We start from the raw sequence: 22,074 nt of genomic DNA on the forward strand, positions 1-22,074 counted from the left end.
CATTAAGCCAAGTCACCCACAAGGAACCCTCCTCAGCCAAAATCTTTCGAAGAAAAAAGAAAGAACATGCCTTATTCCAGCTTTTAGTGTCCCTAAGCCCAAGACCACCCTCAGATCTTAGTGTACAAACCTGCCCCCAGCTAACTCGAGCTTTAGTGAAAGCAGTGTCCTCCCTCTTAGAAATATCTAGAGCATAATTAATCATTTTATTAAAAATAAAGGTGTTTATGGGTCGAGTTTTGAATATCAGGTTGGATTTTGAATTTATCCGAATAATCTATTTTTTTACAACTCTAATTGATAATATATTTTTATAAAATATAAAAAAACTAATATAAAGTACGCATGAAGAACACGTAAATTATTGTGTCCGTATCATTAAAAGTTTATTGATTATATAAATATTTTATTTAAAATAATCATTTTATCATTTTTAGAAATATTGGCAGTTAAATTTAACTCTTTTGATAGTTTGAGGATTAAATTTAGCATGAAGGGCTAAATTAACAAAAGAATAAATATTGAGGGTTTAATATATTATTATACATATTTCAGAAAAGGGGAAGATAATAAAACATACCGCTTAGGATAAGCAAACAGCAACGGTCGTTATTATTACACGACCAAAAGGAAAAACAATATCTTCTAACTAACACTTCCTGCCCCAAAAATGAAACACACAGACAGGTACTAGAGTTCTCAAAAATTCATCAATGGAAACTCTGTTAAACCCATCAAAAACCTCAATACTCTTTGTACCCAAAACCCATCTCTTTAAACCCTCTCTTCTCCATTCTAGCTTCAATCCTCGACCCCATGCTTCCTTCAACAGGAGACCACTCTCAGTAGCCATAATTTGCAAAGTGAAAACCACTCCGAATCGTAAAAACGATGAGAAGAACAACAACGTATCCAAGAAGATTCTGTTGTCGGATTCTGCTCCGGAACTGAGTAATGAAGAAGGCAAGGCGAATCCAAAGAGTGGAAACAAAGCTTGGAAGGTTATTACAAAGTTGCCCAAAAGAGTTTTGGCTGTCTTGTCGAACTTGCCTTTGGCTATTGGAGAAATGTTCACTGTTGCTGCACTTATGGCTCTCGGTACAAATTTGTGATTTTTAATCTCTCTTGGTGTGAATTTGATGCCAGAAATATGTTTAAAGGTAATAAATTGATGTTAGTAAACTGTTTTGTTAATGCAATTCTTCTTTAGGTACTGCAATTGATCAAGGGGAAGCCCCGGAATACTATTTCCAAAAGTACCCTGAAGAGAATCCAGTTTTAGGGTTCTTCACTTGGAGATGGGTTCTAACCCTTGGATTTGACCACATGTTTTCATCTCCAATCTTCCTTGGAACTCTGGTTCTTCTTGCCACATCATTAATGGCATGTACCTACACAACACAGATCCCCCTTGTTAAAGTTGCAAGAAGGTTTGATGTTTTTAGTAACTTCTTGTCTTGTTCTTGAATAAGTTGGAGATGTTTAATACTTTGGGAAATCCCATTTTTGCAGATGGAGCTTTCTGCAGTCAGCCGATGGTATCCGAAAGCAGGAATTCTCGGATACTCTTCCTCGAGCATCGGTTAAAGATTTAGGTGTTATTCTCATGGGAGCTGGATATGAGGTTGTGTTTTCTTACTTCAATAATCATTGCTGTGTAACATGTAAAGAAGGATCCGATTACGATGTCGATCCACATCATCAAATTGCAGAAATCTAAGCGGTGTTGCCTCTGTGTACATGGTTTGATCAATACAGGTTTTCCTGAAAGGGCCTTCATTGTATGCTTTTAAGGGGCTGGCTGGTCGATTTGCACCGATTGGAGTACATTTAGCAATGCTGCTGATAATGGCTGGTGCAACTCTTAGTGCAACCGGGAGCTTCCGAGGGTCGGTCACCGTTCCGCAGGGACTGAATTTTGTAATGGGAGATGTACTCGGTCCAACGGGGTTTCTTTCCACCCCTACCGATGCTTTCAATACTGAAGTTCATGTGAACAGATTCTACATGGACTACTATGATAGCGGAGAGGTAAAATGTTTATTTCCTTTGTTGTTTGAAGATCCATAAAGTAGAGCCTTTTCATTTTGAAAGGCAATATAGTTTCGTTTCATTAGTAGAAGAGATAAGTAGACAGACCCCGAACCCACCACACTTGAACTCAACGATCTTCGACTCCCCCAAAGCAGACCCCGGCTTGACGATTTTAAGGCATAACGGAAAGTTTGTTGCGACATAACACGACACGGATTAAAGTCGAGATTTAGAAGTGCCTGAATCTTGCATAGATACAAAGCATGTAAAACGATCAACGCTTAAGATTACTGTGTATGCCTTTTGTTTTTGGAATTTTTTATGTTAGTTAATAGCTGCCTAGATTTTTTCTTGCTTAATTATGCTTAATATTATTCATTGTTACTTTATTTAACGATCTCTTCTTTTAATTTATGTGTCCATTGTTGCAGGTTTCACAGTTTCATACCGACCTATCGCTATTCGATATCAACGGGAAGGAAGTAACGAGGAAAACGCTTAGTGTAAATGACCCCTTAAGGTACGGTGGGATCACCATATACCAGACAGATTGGAGTTTTTCAGCACTGCAGATACTTAAGGACGATGAAGGACCATTCAATTTGGCAATGGCACCTCTAACGGTCAATGGCGACAAGAAGCTTTTCGGACCTTTCTACCAGTAGGGGACACCGATTCTCCTAACGTCAAGGGAATGTACGTATACGTCTTTTACAGCTTCATTTTCATGCGTGCAAACTTGTTATATGAAAAGCTCCTTACTGATACTTTCAAGATCTACTTTACCGAGTTAAACAAATTAAAGCCTGAATGTGATTTATCTTTTATCTCGAAATCACATCTTTAGATTATCATCTCAGGCCGAAACAGGTTTCGGGTGATTTGTGAATGGTCAATGGCTGCATTTCTTCCCCCTTTATGCTAGTTGAATTTTTCTGATCTTGTTCCCTTTTGATCAACTGAAACTTCAGATCAATGCTCGCTCGTGATCTGCAGTCTATTGTCCTATATGATAAACAAGGGAAATTTGCCGGAGTGCGACGACCTAACTCTAAGCTTCCTATAGAGATTGACGGAACAAAAATCGTCATCGTCGATGCAATTGGCAGTAGTGGTCTTGACTTGAAGGTAATAACTTAAACGATTTCATGTAGTACATCTTCTGAAATTTTCATCTTTTACAAAATAAAATCATATTTTGTTCAGACTGATCCAGGGGTCCCTACAGTCTATGCTGGTTTTGGAGCTCTGATGCTCACAACTTGCATCAGTTACTTATCTCATGCACAGGTGAAACACACACACACACTCATATATATATATACGTCTATTATCAGCTTATCCATTGAGAAAGAAAATCCGAAAATCATCAATGTGATCATCATGCGTTTATGTATTCAGTATCTTTTTCTTTGTGCATATAAGATATGGGCATTGCAAGATGGGACAACAATAATAGTTGGGGGAAAGACAAATCGAGCCAAGGCTGAATTTCCAGACGAGATGAACCGTTTGCTCGATCGGGTTCCTGAGATAGTTGAGTCTTCCATTTCCAAGCAACCCGATAGCATTGGTGGCTAGTTTTCGAGGTGTTGGATGAGTGAAAATATGAGCATTCAAGCTTGCTACAGTTTTGAAGTTTCAGGTAAAATCAAGATATTGTTCCATTTCGATTTCATACAAATCCGGTGAGATGTTATGCGCCCTAGCCATGGACAACACCAAATTCACAACTTGTGCAGCAGTGTGAGCAAAAATTGAACGAAATGTATAGTTCACAAAGAATCCAATACCATTCTCTCATAACGAACATCATATGTTATTCTTGGTTTGACATGTACTAATTTGTCTATTTATATATGCTTTTGCTTAAACCATTACTTCTGCAATTATATGCCAAATATATATATTCAGCAATGGCATTTATAAAAGTATGATACATTACTGTTCTCCCAGGTAAGCATATGAAACTGTGAGCTTACATCGATCCCTAAATATCGATTCCGCTATCAGATTCTAGGAGGCCCCCATCGTGGGGAGATGCACACCTGTGTGAACCTATACTTATGCTACTTGCAAGGCCTCTTCGCGTTTTATGTCGAACACCTTGATTAGGGCATCTTCCACAACCTGATTAATACAGACGGGCAATATATATTACTTCGCATGATATAAGCACCTTGATCAAGAAATAGCATGATATATACATTACCTTATCTGGTGTAGAGGCACCAGATGTAACACCAATTGTGATCGGACCCTCCGGTAGCCAATTTTCTGTCTCAACCAGCTCCCCGTGCTGGTACAACACAGCATTCGCGCAATTAGAACAAGAAATAGCAATGATAACCCCTTTTCTAGGCTTAAAAATTGTAGAAGTTAATCAAGAATTGGATTCCTTTGCATTTGAACTTACTTTCAATTTGTGAGCTATTCTGTTTCCTGGACCAATTCTCTGCTCACTGTCGATCCAAAATGAAGGGATCCCACGGTCCTCCGAAATTTCTTCAAGGTGTGACGTGTTGCTTGAATTCCACCCACCGACCACTAACATGAGATCCAGATCTTCTTCAACCAACTTATACATTGCATCTTGTCGCTCCTGAAAAAGACAACGGACCAGTTTTTAAATCAACAAATAACACAAAGATCGATATGCAATCAGTTGAGGCAAAGAATGTAAGGACGACTAGCTAATGCTGTAAATTCTTCCATAAGAAAACATATCACAGTTCATGATAAAAACCAAACTATCACAAAACATTCAACTTACTTGTGTTGCATCACAAATTGTGTTAAAACTTAAGAAGTGATCGGCAACATTTGTTACTCCATATTTTTGCATCATTGTCCTCTCAACTAGTTTCCCTGTTAACCGAAAACGTAATGTGTGTCTCAAGTAACAATTCCTTACAAAAAAGAAGTGATATATAAATACGTGAAAAATTGCTACTAACCGATTTCCTCCGTCTCTCCCTTCAGCATTGTAGTTTGATTTGCAATCCCAACTTTTACTAGATCACGATCCGGATCAAATCCCTCTGATGTAGCATTCTTAAATTTCTGCAAAAGAACAAAAGCCAAAGATATTTATACAATACTCAGTACATTTTACATACGAAGAAGATAAACGACAAAGATTATACCTCCATAAACGCCTCCTTAGTGGAGCTAGATCCATTAAGTTCACCTCCAAGAATGTAGTCGCAAACATACATCGCCTTTGAAATTCAGACGGCATTAAATCAAACAAGTTTAATTTAATAAAATATAAAGCTCGAATGAAAACAACGAAAACTGAATGATTCATCACTTCAGGAGATACCTCCTTCATATCCTTCACAATGATATAAGTTCCAGCAAAAGATGCAGTTGCGATTGTCTCCTCGTGAGCATATTTACCATGGATGATGGAAGTGTAGTCTCCTCTCTTGTGCTTATCTACTACATTCCATACCTGCATAGAAATAATATTTCATTGTCAAAAGATTCATTCAGGTGTCGGATGCAGGCATGAACTCGAGATATGAGTCCGGATAACATAGATCGTGAGGAATTAGTTGTGATGACAGCAAACCAGTTTTAGCAGAAGATACCTTAGATACCCAAGGACAAGTTGTATCAACAATTTGAACATTTTTGTCATTCAAAACCACCATCTCATCGACTGCAGCTCCGAAAGCAGGCAAAACCACGACATCGCCCTTATTCACCACATCGAAATCTTTTGTCCCTCCTTCAACCGGAATGTTCTTAACTTCCATCTCCTCTAACCGCTGCAGCAAAGGAAAGAAAACTAACAAACCAGTAATTATTTGATCTCCTAAAACATTTTATCATATATATTATATGATCTCTATGGAAAAAATACAACTAGCAGAGAAAAGATAAGACCTTATTAACAGTAGGGTTGTGGATAATTTCATTGGTAATCCAAATTCTTTCATCTGTAAACTGTTTTCTTGCTTCATAAGCAATCTGGACGGCTCTCTCAACTCCCCAGCAAAAACCGTAAGCTTCGGCCAATTTTACCGTTACGTTTCCCCATGTATACTCGTTTCCACTTTCCTTCAATTTCTTAATAATATCACCTGAAAATTTTTATCCCCTCAATTAAAATTCAAATTAAATATATGGTTTTATTTGTGAAGAGCAAAGAAAAGCTTACTTGTGTACTCTCTGTTCATGAGTTCGAGAGTTTCCTCCTTGTGCCCGAAACCTTTCCGATTATAATTCTGACTCTTCGACAAGTTCCGTCGGAAAGACTTCGCGTCGAAGTTATCAGTGTCCGCGGCAACATGAGCCGAATCGCCGGAGCATCGGACGGAGAAAGGCTTCCGGTAAGGAATAGCTACTGATCTTCCGGCGAAGTTATCGGAACCTGTACGGATGCATAAACGGAATAGTTGAAGTGTAGTCGCCATTAGAGAGAGAGAGAGAGGAGTTAGGGGTGTATTGGCGCACGTTAGCGGAGAGAGTAAACAGAAATTTGTGAGGCTGGATGGGAAGTGCGCAATTTATCCTTCGACAAGTGTGATGCTGGTTTTCTTGTTTGCTTCTCGGGCTTTGTCGTTTTATTTGCAATGAATGGTCGTTTTGGATTAGCTCCCCTGTCGACGCGACACGTTTCCATGATTTGTTGTTTGGAAAGACAATCATCTTTCCAAATTATTACTATTATTCTATTTATTATTAGTGAGGTTTGTTTATGATAATTTAATTTATTTTTAAATTAAACTTACATCCTAAGCATATGTTAAACATGTTTTTTTAACAAGAATGAATAATTCTTGTTTATTTTTTAATCTTTTAACAATATATTATATAAATATATGTTAAATATTTTATATTTATTTTTAATTCAATTTTATATATTAATTTTGAGATTATATTATTTTTATTTTTAATTAATTTATTGTATCTTGATTAATATAGTCTTATATGTTTATTTTTATAATAAATATTAAAAAAGGATAAACTTTGTGAATAGTCCCCCATGTTTTCGGTCTGATCTACTTTGGTCACCAATTTAAAAATTAAGGGGAAATGGTCCTAACGTTATCAATCCGTTCAATTTTAATCCATAATGTTATCCATTCGTTCGATTTTAGTCCCTTAATCATTAACTCCCGCTCAATTTTAATCTCTCAACCATGTTAGGGACTTAAACAAAAGGGAGTTAATAAAAAATAATAGCAGAAGGACTTAAATGGGATAGATTGATAATGTGAGGGACCATTTATCTTTCACTTTTTAAATTGATGATTAAAGTCAATTGAACCCTACACAAAAACAACAATTTACATAATTTACCCTTAAAAAAATTGAAACCACAATAAAAGAAATAAAAGAAATCAATATTGAATATATGGTTTGCCAATGGGAGCAACAAGAAATAGGCAGCTCGCAATCCCGAGGGACCCATCATATCAAGATGGAGTGGCAGCTGCTGCCTCAAATCTCAATAATAAAGAAAAATCGAAACTTGATCCTGATGAACTTACAAAGTTTCCCAGAAAGCTTTGGCTTTTGTTCTATTATTACTAATATTATTGTTATTATTATTTGAATTAGAATTATTTTGCTTCAACAATGGAGAGTTGCTCTCTTCACTCACCAGCCATTACCATAGTGCCTTCATCTCTTTCCAGAGGTGGGTTCATTGAGAAACCTCTTGGATATGGTCGAATTCTCAAGCTTCCCGCTTCTAAAAGATTCCCAATTTCCAGAAAGTTCAGAACTTTCGATTTCAGGGTTCAAGCTTCAGGTAAATAAAGTTCCAAAATTTCCCATTTTTTGTTGGCAATTTCAAGCTCAAGCTTGTGCAATTTTGGTAGGACGTGAACAATGAACGTATAGCTGTTTGAATTGAATCATAGGTAACAATGCAGACTAGAGAACAACATCTATGATTGCATATGTAAACAATTAAGTGTATAGAATGTTTTCTGCTGTCTTTTTATCGAAAAAATCTGGATTAGACTATAATTGTAGCCAAATGAAAGAAGGGTTTTCAGTAGAATTGTGCCGGTAAAGCGATTTGCGTAGTAATGAACTTAAGTAGTCCTTGGATATGAGCTTGTTCGTTATGATTGATTCTTAGCTGGTAAATCAGATATAGTTGTGCTCACCCCCCTAACATTTATTCGTTGCCATATGGTTGTACATTTTCATTACTAGGAACAACGAAAATCGGCTCGGAGGTAGCTGGAACAATCTCGAACAAAACAGATTCAAAAGATGAGGATCTTGCTTTTGTTGCTGGTGCAACTGGCAGGGTAGGATCTCGAACAGTCAGGTTAAAAATTCTCTGGCAGCTTCACTTGAAATTTAAACAACCGGATGTGCAGTTTCTAAAATGTGCTAAGTTCATGATTCTTCAGGGAGCTTTTGAAACTTGGTTTTCGAGTTAGAGCGGGAGTTAGGAGTGCTCAGAGAGCTGAAAGTCTTGTGCAGGTTTCTGTTATTCTTGTTTAAGTATTGATCTTTTATTGTCTCTATTTCTAAGTTATGCTTATATTGAAGAGAAACTTGTATGCAGAGTGTCAAGCAGATGAAGCTCGATGCTGAAGGAACTACACGTAAGGAAAAGAGAGCCTAGGAACATCGATTCTTCGTACACTAAGATCTATTGTTTAAACCATATAGAAGGATAGTATTATAGCAACACTATAACCTTGCAATTCGATAATCATGCTCTCATAGCTAGTAACAGGCAATCTTTGTTCTTTAGACCAGCTGTAGAAAAGCTTGAAATTGTGGAAGTTGACTTGGAGAAACAAGATAGGATTGTACCAGCCATAGGCAATGCATCAGTGGTCATATGCAGCATCGGTGCCAGTGAGAAGGAAGTTTTCGATATTACTGGGCCATATCGCATCGACTACCAGGCCACGAAGAATCTTATTGATGCAGGTAAACAAAATGGATAACCGTTAGCATATCTGATAGTTTGCTTCTATTCTTGATATTGAGCTGAATCTTCTTCTATCTTTCCCTGGCGGAGCAGCAACTGTGGCAAAGGTTAACCACTTTATTTTGGTTTCATCTTTGGGAACAAATAAAGTTGGATTTCCTGCAGCTATTCTCAAGTGAGTCCCTTCTTTTTAAGGTTTACTTGCATAAAATTTTGACCTTATATATGCTTTATTTGAAATAGGTTGGAGCCAAGATTTTAGTGTTTTAAATTTTCCTTTTTTCCTTTTCTTTCGCATTTAAGTTTGTTTTGGGGCGTCCTTGTCTGGAAGAGGAAAGCAGAAGAAGCACTCATCGCAAGTGGTCTTCCCTACACTGTAAGCGCATCTAGAAATACCTGCAAATTTAGTAGATCACAAGCAGTGGAGAGGAATCATATCTGGATTTTATTACTCATCTTGAAGTGCCTGTTCAGATAGTTAGACCGGGAGGAATGGAGCGTCCCACTGATGCTTTCAAGGAAACTCATAATATCACACTATCCACTGAAGACACTTTATTTGGAGGCCTGGTTTCAAATCTTCAGGTGCATATACAAATGTTTAATATTAATTCTCCTATTGTGATTTTTTAAGCCTTTCTCACAATATCGATGAATTGAAGGTGGCTGAACTCATGGCCTGCATGGCCAAAAACCGTAACCTTTCATACTGTAAGGTGGTGGAAGTTGTTGCAGAAACAACTGCTCCGTTGAGACCTATGGAGGAACTTCTTGCAAAGATACCATCTAAGCGCGACTACATTTCCTTGACTAAGGTACTGTTACTCCTTTTCCTATACACAAACTACCTTAGTGTCTAATTAACTCTCCACCCTGATGTAAGCAGGAATCTGATACTCCCACTTCAGGACCAGCTAAGAGCATCGTAACTGAGAAACCAGCGGTAACAGATAAACCAAGTGCTGAACAGTTTGATACCAAACCAACACCAAGACCACTTTCACCTTTTGCAATGTGAGTTCCCCGGGTTTTCTTCTTTGTTTCTCTTTTGTTTAAATATGATTTCATGAATCCATTGACTACATAACAATGCCATATTGTTTCTCTGTGTGTGTGCGCGCGTGTGGTGACTTTATAGTCACTTATTTACCTTGTTGAACAACAGTCCTGCTACAGTTTTGGTTTGATTTCGTGTATGGACAGTTCTTCTTACCATGTCATTCATTGTGGCCCTCCAACTTTTGCAGGTATCCCGATCTTAAGCCCCCTTCATCACCATCTCCTAGAGCGCCGGCAACTGCACCGACGGACAGTGAGTCCAAAGGTGCTACATTGTCAGGAAACAGCACACCTCAACCTCCAGTAGCGGATAAACCAATTGATGAACAGCATGATACCAAACCAACACCAAGACCACTTTCACCTTTTGCAATGTGAGTTCCCTGGTTTTATGAATCCATTGACCTCATGACAATGCCATTAAAGTACGTTTCTATAATAGGAATATGCATAATACCAAACCCAAGATCATTGTGGTAATCGGATCTTCTCATGTAAATATAAGTGGCATTTTTTGTGATTTGAGTTTCTTGATGTATGTATCGTGTATGTACGTATGTAAATGTATATTAGACCTGCTAGCTTGCATACTCCAGAGCCATGGGACTCTCGAGTTGCCATCTTGATTTTTCTTTATTTCCTTCAATAAAATTACCAGGTACGAGGACTTGAAGCCTCCAACATCGCCGATTCCATCATCCCCAAGGAAATCTTAAGAGAAGAAACGACCAGTCAACTCCAATAAGGTTTGAGTTCAAATTCCTTGACATTTCGGTTTTCTTGAGGAACTTTAGTTGCATGGAAGTAATGATAAGTATATGATTGTAACAGAACCACGAAAGCAAATCGGAACTCACCACTCTAATCATGTGAAGCAAGCAAGCAATTTAACCTGCGGCAGTATTTTATGGAATTTTTCTTGTTATATGATGCTGAGATTGTGACACTATATTCTATATATATGTATATGCATTTGTTCCTTTCCTCCTTTGCCAATACTTTTGGACATTGCTTTATACATTTGTACCAATGTTCCGAAAACATATTAAGTTTGATACGAATGTATTTTATCTAAGGATGTTTCGAATTAGATGTTTTCCGACATCAGATGTTTTCCTTTTTCAAAGGCATATTTTTTTGTTCGAGGTAGCTTAGAAACCGAAAAAACAAAGTATGCACGTTACTTCCTATTTGCAATTCCCGCTCTCTATTTGAGAAAGGAAATCGGAGTCTGGATGCTGGGACTTGAGAAGATCTGTAGAAACTATATGAAGTGGTGATGTTGCATCTTTGATCGGGGAATACTGGGTTGGAATAGTGAGAAAATTTCAGTTAAACAGAAAGAAGAAAGCATTACGGTCTCAAACAACTCTAGCATACTTGTTCATCAAGAAAAGGAGCATATATGAACGTCTAGAACCAAGATCATCCTAACAGAACGAACCAGACCTGTATACATGTCCGATCATCGAACTTGTAGTTCTATCCGAGGGTATGATCATCGGACTTGTAGTTCCATCGGAGGGTATGATCATCGGACTTGTAGTTCCGTCCGAGGGTATGTCATTAGCTACTGTAAGTTATCGATGGATATCTGGATTACGCAGTCAGTCGGAAGTCCCAATAATCAGATACTAATCTTCGGGATGGCACTACGTGGAATTTCCAGAGTTTTGTATCCCTATTCTTAGTTTGTATTATAAAACTCTTTTTTAAAATAAATAATTTCAAATTTCTTTTTATAATTTTAAGTTTTTTAAATGGATAAACTACACATTTAGTACATAAATTATTACTTGTGTTTCGTTTTAATACCTAAGCTTTATTTTGTTTTAAAATCATATATAACGTTTAGTTTAGGTTTCATTTTGGTCCCCGATGTTAAAAAATTAATGGAACTGTTGCACTGTGACATTTTTATGGGAAAACTACGTCATTCATCACTCAATTATTTTCTCACTCTTATTTTGGTCGCTAAAATTTAAAAATTTCAATTTAACAACTCAACTTTTAAATTGCTCATATTTTAATTACTCTAATTTATTTTATTAGTAATTTTTTGACATAACATTTTTATTATATTTTATTAATATATAATTAAAATAAAAAAATAAATTTGAAAGTTAGAGTGACTAAATCAGGAGTAATTTGAAAGTTAAGTAATTAATTTGAAAAATGTAAACTTTAATGACCAGAATAGGAGTGAGAAGATAGTTAAGTGATAAATGATGTAATTTATCCATAAAAAAAGTGTCACTTCCGTTAAATTTTTAACGACAAGGTACTAAAACGAAACAAAAGTAAACGTAATATATGATTTTGAAAAAAAATGAAAGTTTAGGTATCAAAACGAGACAAAAGTAATAGTTTAGATACTAATATTTAGTTTAATTTTTTTAAAATTTAGGGTAAATTACATATTTAGTATCATAACTATCACTTTTTTTTCTGTTTTGGTCACTCAATTATTGTTGTTAAAAAAATTAATGTTTCTAACGATGATGTTGATGTGTGACTAGAAATTAATGTCACGTTATCATTGGAAAAAAAATTTAAAAATGTTACGTCAGTAGTTCTATTAACTTTTTAATGGCATGTGATCAAAATGAAATAAAAACATAACGTTAGATATGATTTTGAAAAAATTTGTTAGGTGACCAAAACAGAATAAAAGTGATAGTTGAGGGTACTAAACTTATAGTTTAGCCTTATATTTAAATACAAAGTCAAGTTCAACGACTCTATCCTCAATGATTACCCTTTTATCCTAAGCAAACGGTCGAAATCCCAGTCTTTTCTTTTAAATATACAAACTAGCCGTTATATTGTTTTTCATTGTAAAACCCCCCAAAACCTCATTCACTTTCACAATGGCATCACCGGCCAAGATTTCTTCTTCTCCGTCATCGTGTAAAATGAACTCTCATCTGAAAAAATCTGAACTCAACGATCCTACGAGAAGGAGTTTCAGTGGAAACCCTTTTGCGAAGCCGTCCGTCATCACGAATCGCAGAGCATTTAACCCGAGCACTCCGGCTAATAGTCCTTCAGGTTCCGTTTTCTTTTCTGGTTTCTTGCTTTCTTTCTTGGGTTTTATTTAGAAAAGTATTCATCTGCGTTTTCTAGGGCTCTAAACATTTTGGGTACGAAATAAAGGGGAATCGGTGCATTATTTGGTTGTTTATGTGGTTTGGGTTTTGAAGGAATTCAATTTTGGCCATGAATTTTTGTTAGAAGTATTAATCGTCAGGTACGAGAATCAGTAGGTTAAAAGAAATTTGTGTTGGGAACCGAAATAAAATTATAAAATTGTAGAGCCAAAGCTAAAAACTTTTTGTTAAAAGAGCTTAGATTGATTTTGAAAGGGGCTAGATATGTTATTTTTCCGTTTAACCAAGGTGTTGAAAAGACTTGCCTTGAGTTGTTAATTTTTAAAAGGGGCTAAAATTACAATTTTCCATTTTAACGAGAGTTACAGGGGCTTAAAATTTTAAATTTTGATTTTGAGGGATTGAGATTTGCAGTTTTCCCATCTAACCAAAGGGCCCCTGCATGTTTGGAAAATACACATTTTGAAGTTTGAACCATGATAGCTGATTCAAATTTAATTGAGTTCTAGTAGGAAGTTAGCAAGAATCATTGTTGGAGAAGTTGCAATGGAGATTTTCCTGGAAAACAAACAGTGCTAGTTATGGTTCTGACATACTGATGCTTTGTTTGTTTTACTTCCAGATTTTCCTCGAAGACATTCCACTAGCCGAGAAAGTGCAGCTTCTTTGCCTGATCATGGCAAGGAGAACGCTCGAGACTCGAATCTGAAACCGACGAGCATCAAATCACCTGCTCTTTCCAAGGGTAAGAAGAATTTCATGTCGCCAACGATCTCTGCTGCTTCTAAGATCAACACATCACCAAGAAAGCAAATTTTAGTCGAGAGAAATGAGCCAGTTCGATCTTCTTTTTCATTCTCCAATGTAAAAATCATAGCCATGGAAGATAATGAGTCAAAACCGGAGATTGGTCCGAACCAGAAGAAGGATTCGTTCTCTGATGTTGAAAGCATAATCATTGAAAGCCCTGAATCAACCCCAGATATTAGTTTGAACCAGGTCTCATTCTCTGATGTTAAAAGTGCCATTATGGAAGACACCAAGCCGAAACCGGAGATTGGTCCGAACCAGAAGAAGGTTTCGTTCTCTGATGTTGAAAGCATAATCATTGAAGGCACTGAATCAACCCCAGAGATTAGTTTGAACCAGAAGGTCTCATTCTCTGATGTTAAAAGTGTCGTTACAGAAGATACCGAGTCAAAGCCGGAGATTGGTCGGAACCAGAAGAAGGTTTCGTTCTCTGATGTTGAAAGCATAATCATTGAAGGCACTGAATCAACCCCAGAGATTAGTTTGAACCAGAAGGTCTCATTCTCTGATGTTAAAAGTGTCATTAGAGAAGATACCGAGTCAAAATCGGAGATTTTTTCCAACCAGAAGATGGTTTTGTTCTCCGATGTTGAAAGCACTGAATCAACCCCAGAGATTAGTTTGAACCAGAAAGTGACATTTGCTTTCAACAATTCAACTCTACCAAACTTGACTCATGATTCACAAATTAGTCACCATGAAAACAAGGAACCTTTGAAAAGCGACGAAGATTTTGATTATAAGGAGACTGAGAATGATTCTGATTCGGTACCAGAGACCGTTACAGAAGAAAAGGATTCAGTTAAAGTGGATCCGACCTTCAAGATTAGTCCTAGAGATCCAATCTCACCTTCTTCTCCTGTTTCAGCCCCATGTGGTCTGGAACCATTGATGGTTCCTTATGACCCTAAAACCAACTACCTTTCTCCGAGGCCTCAGTTTCTTCATTATAGACCGAATCCTCGAATCGAGCTTTATCGGGAAAGAGAAAGCATGCAGTTCGATGAACTCTTTGCATCTGAAAGCTATTCAGACACTGATGCTACTGCAGAAACACCGACCGAAGGTTCACGAAGTGATTCGGAGGATATTTCTTCAGGAGAAACAATGGAAGAAGAAGAAGACGAGGAGGAGCTTCATGTATCTGATCCAAACCCGAGTTTGAAGGCTAAAAGAAAGTCTAAGCCACGTTTTCCCACCGAACCAAAGTTCATTACTTTGCTTCTGTTTCTGGGTTTTGCTTGCTTTTCAGTTCTAGTGGTTAATTATCCAGCCTTTACTCGTGGAATAGAAGAAATAAGCAACTATCAGGTCCCGCAAGAAGTTTCAGAATTTGCGAAAGCCAACTTCGGTCGTTTCACTCAGAATCTACAGCACTGGTCAGCTAGCTTTTTGTCTTATGTTTCAGACATCGATTCCGGTTCAAGAAAAGTGCACAAACTGGGTACCATTCAGTATGCTAATTTGAGCCAGTTGATGGAGGATCATATAGTTGAGGGGCAACTAATGTTTGACTCCAGTTCATTGGAGCCGATATGGGAGAGAGATGCTGGAACCGAACTACTTGATGACAAGCACTATCAAGAGATTGAAGCATATGAGGTAGTAGATGAAGATGATAATGAACAAGAAGACGAGAGTGAAGCTTCTGAAACCCCAAAACTAGTTACGGAACAACCTGATGCAGTGCAACAAGGGGTTGGGTCTGAAATTATTGAATCGGATCATTTAGAGGTAGAAGAAAGCAAAGAAGCTGAATTTGCTGGTCAGATGGAAGCGGAACATCAGAGCAATGTTGAGAATGAAAACCAGCAACGCGTAATCACACCGCAGGCTACTGAAATTCAACATGATAAACCTGAAACTGATGACCCCGAGGGTGGCTTGAACATCGTTGAAACGTTGTTCCCCGAAGAAGTGAAGTCTGAGGATCTCAAAACTGAAGATTCCATCGATGACTCTCAAAGTTCTGGAGATGTAGATATTACAATTAATGGGCAGGCTACTGAAATTCAACATGATAAACCCAAAACTGGTGACCCTGAGGGTGGCTTGAACATCGTTGAAGCGTTTTTCCCCGAAGAAGTGAAGTCTGAGGATCTCAAACTGAAGATAACACCGACGATTCTCAAAGTTCTGGAGCTGTAGATATTACAATTAATGGACAGGAAGAACAATTTCTCTCAAATAATGTGATGGGTTTTGCTTTACTTGTGTTGTGTCTATTAGTAACTTCAGCTTTCATCTACACAAAGAGAGGAAAGCCCTCCATGCCAAATGCTTCTGTTCTGTGTCAGAAATCCGAATACAGACCGGTTTTGGTTGACTCCAAGGATACAATCCTCGAAAAGGTATCCTCCAGGAATTGGCAGACAGAAGTAGATATGGCTGATGAATCATGCCCATCAGAAATGATGAGTAGCTATGCAAAGACCTCATCATATTACAGTAACAGACTCAAGGAATCAAACGAGCCATGCCGATCGGAAATGAGTAGCTCTGAGAGGACCTCGTCATCTTACAGCAACAAGGGAGGCAAGGAATCAAATCAATATCAGAGCCAAGAAAGGAAAACTAGGAAGACCTACAGGAGAGAATCTCTTGCTTCATCAGATTACTCTATGGGTTCACCTTCCTACGGCAGTTTTACCACGTACGAGAAGAAACCTAGCAAGCACGTAAGTACATCATAGCTATCTTTGTTATTCTTGTTCAAAAATAAGTTTCGGTTTCTTACACTTTCTGGATATATTTTTTGTTTTGAAGGGTGGAAGAGATGACGAGATAGTTACTCCGGTTCGACGTTCAAGCAGAATCCGAAACCAGGTTACATCTCCATGATGATGATTGAAAAATTATATCTTATGTTTGTAACAGTTGCACTGCTTTGCAATTCTAGTGTGACTGCTCCACTGTCATTAGATGCTGACATAGATTAGATTAGAGGTTAATCGTACTGTGAACAAATCTCATTCTTCTTTAATCAAAACCAAATTAGGCTTTCACCAACAGTCATCGAGACATCAACTTAACGTATCGAAACTATTAAAACGAGCTCGTATCAGCACTTTCTTAAAGAAATATATATAGTACTTGGATTGTATAATCCATAACAAGAAGCCTGTAATCCAATCATTTATGATGAAAAGAACTAAGAGAACTGATTCAGCAGCCTGTAATTTGCTTTATATCAAAATTTAATGGCAACTAAAAGCACCCATACATACACATTAGTGACTTGAGCAAAGGACAATCGTACCAGTCAGTAACTATGGAGGTTAAAAACTATTTTCAGTTTTTGTCAGTTCATCCATACTCCGAGCCACACTTTGAGTCGGTACTTCTTGTATGATAAATGTTTGTTTCGAAACTAGTTATCAACTAATTCACGAGCTTCCTGTACTTGCTCTTCATGAAAGTCAGCAGAAAATCCGTAAAAATGGCCTCATAATCTGGTATTTTGCCGTACCCTGAAAGAGCACATGAAAAGAAAAGTGATTAAACTCAATGCATCACATTAACGGTCGCAAAACCAGCCAAAAGTTGCAAAAATGTCCTCCATCTCCATCTACTGACCAGGGAAGTAGTTAATGTCGATTACATAAAAGATGTCTCTTGTCCCATGCTCCCGGATCATATCTATATTGAACAATCGAAGACCCTGTGAAAGTACAAAAATGTATAATTAACTACATGCACTGATTAAAATCATACAACTCCTCTGCCTAGCTTGATATCATGAAGTAAATAACTTGCCAGCCGGTGACGGAGCTCCTTTGAAAGTCTCTCCAGCAATGGCAGAGGAGGAAGTTCTGCAACAAAAATGAAGAATAATTATACAAGGTATGAAGGAAATTTGAATTCGAGTTCCATATACGGAACATGTATACATGCTTATCGTATAATAGTCACATACCAGCAATGTGAGGGTCCAAATCTGCATCATCAGCAGAAGCAGCAGCCGATGAAACCCGCGGAAAAGGAAAAATACCAGGAACTTTTGCAAGCTGACATTTGGTGACGTTGGGAAGAGAAAACCGCCTTACGACCTTAATGGCATCCCCAACTATGTAAATTTTAAAAAGAATACCGCCTGTGATGAGACAACATATTATATTCGAATAACTAGTAAAAATAAGGCTAAAGAGATAACAGTGAGGTTCACGAATCCACTGTGACAATGTACCATGGTTCACAAACTCTGTAGAACCAATGGAGGCTCGAGTTTAGACAGAGAGGACCAATCATACAAAAGAAACAGCTCGTGGGACTTGGCACTTCCATCCACTAGTAGCGGTTTAGCAACTGAAAGGATGAAATAAAACATGTATAGACAGAACAAACAATTAGAAATAATTCCCCCTGTAGTTCATGTGTTAAGTTCATTAGTATCCATGAATATACAGCTGTTCTTATCTAACAACGTGGCGGTTGCAAGCCGATTTCATATTATTTAAGGGGAAATGGTGTCTGAACATTAAAACCAGATACAGAGGCTAACCACCAAAACCAAAAAATAGAAAACAGAAGATACCTAAGGTAACTTAAAGCCAGCTTTAGCAACTTCATCGGGGATGGATAGTGGATCTTTCATGATAACCATTTGTCTCGGAACACAAACTCTCCCTACAACAACAAAACAGCCATGATTACCAAGCAACCATGTTTCCTACAAGTGCTATAGTTCGATGCAGTAATACCGCAATTACCATAGAAGTCTGACAAGTTTAAATCAACCACATTCTGGAGCATTGAGTGGCGATTGTATACATGCTGTATAGCATCTGGAGGATCAATAACAGCTACTTCTGGATGTGTTTGTCGGTAATCCTTCAAGAATAAAAATATATATCATAAAAACTCGGCCATGTTTTACAGCAAGCCATAAATCCGAAAACTTTTCCTGTTTTTCAGCAGTTTCATGTGACAAACAAAGGAACTACAGGAAGATGAATGGCTCCGTCAAAGTGTCAGATCAAATTTAACCGATTTCCTCCAAACAGAGATGAAATTGCCGGCTCTAAGACATGCATCAAGTGTCGTGAAGGATAATATTTGTAAAACATATCTACCAGCATCATCATTAGAATGCTGTGTTTGAATAGCTCGGTGCATCGAGCAACATGAACTAAATGAATGTGCTCACTAGAAATCAAGGATGAACACCCAAAAGCTTCTTAAGATTTCGAAACTTCAAGAAACGAAGCAATTGTTGAGAGCAAGAATTATGCATACTATCAGGAAAAAAAAGGTTTTAAGGCTAAGGGGATTTGTTGTTGAACCAAAAACGTGGCAGCTTCCACATTTAATCTCCGAGGAATGTGTTGCATCAATTCACAGCAACAGTTGTAACTCAAGGAAATGCATCACTGCATATTCAATTCTTTGTCTAATCCAAAATGAATGAATGGAGAATGATCTTGGAAGGACAAACCTCGACAATATCGATCCACTCCTTCCCCGACAACTGGAGGAAGCATAAAAGCCATCAGTCATTTACTCAAGGTTTGAGATAAACGAAAGACACTCAAAATATTAACCTATAATCTGCCTACAAAACCAGAATCATTGCTGATAGGAAGACCTATAAAACTGCTTCAACCGTTTCATAAATAGTCAGAAGTTACACTAACCTTGTGTAAAATAATGTCAAAAGGACCCTGATCCGACAGTGGTCGGTTCACATCGATGGCGACGAACGATATCCCCTTTTTGCTGCACCAACCATAAAGATATTCTAATGAGCATTCTTGAACGTCAATGCAGAAATAACCAATTCAGTAAGTTCCTTGCTAGTTAAATGAATAAAGGTCATCCATGTGAGACTCTCGACCTCATTCGACATGTATACTCCTAGCTAAGAAACAAAGAAAATCTGGGACTAGTTTGATCTTGGCCTGGTTTTTCAAGTATCAAAGATAAAAGAAAAGCTCAATTTATAAATTATGCATACATGTTCACACAAAGGGATACAATAACATAGATACACTACAGAGATAACTAAAGCCAAATGCAATACTAGGGGGACCATGCAACTCAAATCAGACATGTTAAAGCCATTTTCTACATCTATACGCATAAAAACAAAGTCATCAATTCAATAGACATACATACATTCATATATATATATATATATATATATATATGGAAAGTGAAGTGGAAATTGGAGTAATGAGTAATATACCATGCCAAGCGCTCAAACTCTGGTTGCAAGAAACTCTTTTTCTTCTTCAATGTCAAAGCATACCCAACAACAAGCTTCTGCTCTTCTTCCTCCTCACCTTCTGCATCAAAGTGTTCCCCCTTTAACCTCATATCTTTTCTCTTTTCTTCTTCTTTTTTTTTGGTTTCTGGGTTCTTCTTCCCTTTGCCAACCTCTTTCTCTGGGGATTGCTCTCCAAGAAATGACACAATCCCTTTCTCCTTAGAATTCTCTGCAACTAAATATGTACAAGTCTCTCTGAAATGGGAGTTTCAGAACCAAGAACACAAGGAAACAAATTTGGGTATTAGATTGTTGAAAAAAATATTCAGTTTTTTTTGCAGAAACAAAGATAAGGAAAGATTGGGTTTTTGGGGGAAAGAATAGAACTTTGAGTGTAAAATACTGAGATAAACAAAACTCTAGCACTAGGATTTGATGCACAAGCATTGCTTTTTGTTGATTATATATATAGAAAGAGGACAGGTTAGCAGCAGATGAAGGTTTGGAAAGTATAATATTCCCATTTTACCCTTACCATCTCCATCACTTGCGGGAAAATTTCAACCATGTTGCAGTTTGGCTCAAGTAATCATCATAATCAACACTAATTATTCCCATATTCTTAATACATTATATTCTACGCTTATTCCATTAACAAAAAAGAACATACCATGAGCATTAGATATCAAAATTATTATTATCATATGCACTCTGATAGGAGATTTAAATAATTATCTTTATATAATAATAAATGTATCATCCAAAATCATTATTGCACGACTGTTATATTCGTGATAACTACAATAACATTTATTATTATTACAATCGCGATAAACACAACCGTAATTTAAATCATCGATTCTGACCAATTCCTTTGTTCCCATCAACTCTTTTCAAGTGGGGTATTAGGTTTGGAATTTCTGTTAACAACTCGAAAGCATTAGTTCTTTCAAAGTGGAGGCACAAAGAACAACTGCAGAATCATATCCACTGCTTACATATATTATATATATAGAGAGAGAGAGTTGATCTTCAAAGTAAGAATATATCTTGTCATTACATCGAAACGATGGTTAATTACACCGTTAATGCAGGCAAAAGTGAAGGGAAATCTTTGACTTATGACAATGACAATGACAATGACAAGTTAGTGGATAGTATTGTGGAAGACCAAAATGGGTGAGAAAAGAATGTCATGTGTCACAAGAATTCTATGCCATTTATAACTTACTATGGAATATGCTTTTCATATATATTTGCAGAGAATATGCTTAGTGGTGGAGTTTGGCCAAATTAAATGAAATTCAAATTAACTCTGATTTATCTATACATACACTGCAGATAATATATATATATATATATATGAACTTTTAGACTTTCTTTGAGCAATTGAAAATTGACTTGAATATATAGGACACAATTATACTATTAACTCAGGTTGAACATTTTTACCCTGAATCCGAACTTAATTCGACCTCAATATTCGTAGAACTCGATCAGATCTAATCGAAATCCAAATAAAAATGACTATACAATTAAATTAAATCAAAATATATAAAACTACCATCCTATTTACTTGAAGGACCACATAAAACTCTTTACCTTGTTTTTAAATTATTATATTACAATATGGATAATATCACGTGCCATTAAAACTAGTTAAATCATTAGTTAACCTAATTATGATTAAATGAATGGGCGATGGCAGACAGTATCTAATAACGATATTTTATGTCTTAATCTATAAAACAAAAGCAACAGAGGATAGCATTCTCTTATCCAAAACCATCCATTCTAAATTATTATTTCAGCCAATTAATTAAGATTAATTATCTTCCAAAACACTCTCCACACATTGTATTTCCTTTGGATTAATAAGTGATACTATACTTTTTTTGGAATAATGTGATAATATACTTTTAAAAGACAACTATATTTAA

General features: G+C 36.9%; 4 protein-coding genes and 1 pseudogene across 5 annotated transcripts; 3 read left to right on the top strand and 2 right to left on the bottom strand.

Annotated features, from left to right (window-relative positions):
• Window positions 1–616: 616 nt before the first annotated feature.
• LOC120214924 lies at window positions 617–3,744 on the top strand (annotated as a pseudogene).
• A 153-nt stretch (window positions 3,745–3,897) lies between these two features.
• LOC120214925 (4-hydroxy-3-methylbut-2-enyl diphosphate reductase, chloroplastic-like) lies at window positions 3,898–6,559 on the bottom strand. The gene is made up of 10 exons (XM_039212727.1): window positions 6,203–6,559; window positions 5,929–6,125; window positions 5,631–5,810; window positions 5,360–5,491; window positions 5,181–5,255; window positions 4,992–5,097; window positions 4,808–4,902; window positions 4,451–4,636; window positions 4,247–4,333; window positions 3,898–4,164 (listed from the first exon to the last, which is right to left on the bottom strand). The coding sequence occupies exons 1-10, from the start codon at window positions 6,456–6,458 to the stop codon at window positions 4,099–4,101; spliced, it is 1,380 nt and encodes a 459-aa protein (XP_039068658.1). The 5' UTR covers window positions 6,459–6,559; the 3' UTR covers window positions 3,898–4,098.
• Window positions 6,560–7,591: 1,032 nt separating this feature from the next.
• LOC120214927 (protein TIC 62, chloroplastic-like) lies at window positions 7,592–11,108 on the top strand. 2 transcript variants are annotated; one of them, XM_039212728.1, is made up of 13 exons: window positions 7,592–7,801; window positions 8,215–8,332; window positions 8,418–8,490; window positions 8,576–8,615; window positions 8,773–8,949; window positions 9,044–9,125; window positions 9,254–9,326; window positions 9,425–9,535; window positions 9,613–9,765; window positions 9,837–9,964; window positions 10,198–10,383; window positions 10,668–10,755; window positions 10,841–11,102. In XM_039212728.1, the coding sequence occupies exons 1-12, from the start codon at window positions 7,627–7,629 to the stop codon at window positions 10,723–10,725; spliced, it is 1,374 nt and encodes a 457-aa protein (XP_039068659.1). In that variant the 5' UTR covers window positions 7,592–7,626; the 3' UTR covers window positions 10,726–10,755; window positions 10,841–11,102. The 2 variants fall into 2 exon arrangements, with proteins under 2 accessions (XP_039068659.1, XP_039068660.1); XM_039212729.1 differs by lacking the exon at window positions 10,198–10,383 and having other exon boundaries at window positions 10,841–11,108.
• A 1,760-nt stretch (window positions 11,109–12,868) lies between these two features.
• LOC120214928 lies at window positions 12,869–16,934 on the top strand. Its single transcript, XM_039212730.1, has 4 exons — window positions 12,869–13,060; window positions 13,742–14,439; window positions 14,578–16,607; window positions 16,696–16,934. The coding sequence occupies exons 1-3, from the start codon at window positions 12,880–12,882 to the stop codon at window positions 16,075–16,077; spliced, it is 2,379 nt and encodes a 792-aa protein (XP_039068661.1). The 5' UTR covers window positions 12,869–12,879; the 3' UTR covers window positions 16,078–16,607; window positions 16,696–16,934.
• Window positions 16,935–17,084: 150 nt separating this feature from the next.
• Window positions 17,085–20,574, bottom strand: LOC120214929 (inositol-tetrakisphosphate 1-kinase 2-like). Its single transcript, XM_039212731.1, is given in 11 exon segments — window positions 17,085–17,399; window positions 17,506–17,590; window positions 17,686–17,741; window positions 17,846–18,022; window positions 18,116–18,133; window positions 18,136–18,239; window positions 18,468–18,555; window positions 18,639–18,759; window positions 19,364–19,396; window positions 19,563–19,644; window positions 20,114–20,574. Coding segments are annotated over 11 exon segments (984 nt in total). The 5' UTR covers window positions 20,245–20,574; the 3' UTR covers window positions 17,085–17,310.
• Between the last annotated feature and the right edge of the window lie 1,500 nt (window positions 20,575–22,074).

This window comes from Hibiscus syriacus, unplaced genomic scaffold, assembly GCF_006381635.1.
Source record: "Hibiscus syriacus cultivar Baekdansim isolate YM2019G1 unplaced genomic scaffold, ASM638163v2 tig00110109_pilon, whole genome shotgun sequence".
In the NCBI taxonomy this organism is placed as follows: Eukaryota; Viridiplantae; Streptophyta; class Magnoliopsida; order Malvales; family Malvaceae; genus Hibiscus; species Hibiscus syriacus.

Bases quoted from the DNA above. Each gene is read 5' to 3' on its own strand.
- LOC120214925 (XM_039212727.1), bottom strand. From the start codon at position 6,458: ATGGCGACTACACTTCAACTATTCCGTTTATGCATCCGTACAGGTTCC. The intron at 5,811-5,928 runs GTCTTATCTTTT...CCTTTGCTGCAG, and splicing joins ACAACCCTACTGTTAATAAG to CGGTTAGAGGAGATGGAAGT. The intron at 5,492-5,630 runs GTATCTTCTGCT...ATTTCTATGCAG, and splicing joins CTTGTCCTTGGGTATCTAAG to GTATGGAATGTAGTAGATAA.
- LOC120214927 (XM_039212728.1), top strand. From the start codon at position 7,627: ATGGAGAGTTGCTCTCTTCACTCACCAGCCATTACCATAGTGCCTTCA. The intron at 7,802-8,214 runs GTAAATAAAGTT...TTTCATTACTAG, and splicing joins TTTCAGGGTTCAAGCTTCAG to GAACAACGAAAATCGGCTCG. The intron at 8,616-8,772 runs GTAAGGAAAAGA...TCTTTAGACCAG, and splicing joins CGATGCTGAAGGAACTACAC to CTGTAGAAAAGCTTGAAATT.
- LOC120214928 (XM_039212730.1), top strand. From the start codon at position 12,880: ATGGCATCACCGGCCAAGATTTCTTCTTCTCCGTCATCGTGTAAAATG. The intron at 13,061-13,741 runs GTTCCGTTTTCT...TTTTACTTCCAG, and splicing joins TCCGGCTAATAGTCCTTCAG to ATTTTCCTCGAAGACATTCC. The intron at 14,440-14,577 runs GTTAAAAGTGTC...ACATTTGCTTTC, and splicing joins AGAAGGTCTCATTCTCTGAT to AACAATTCAACTCTACCAAA.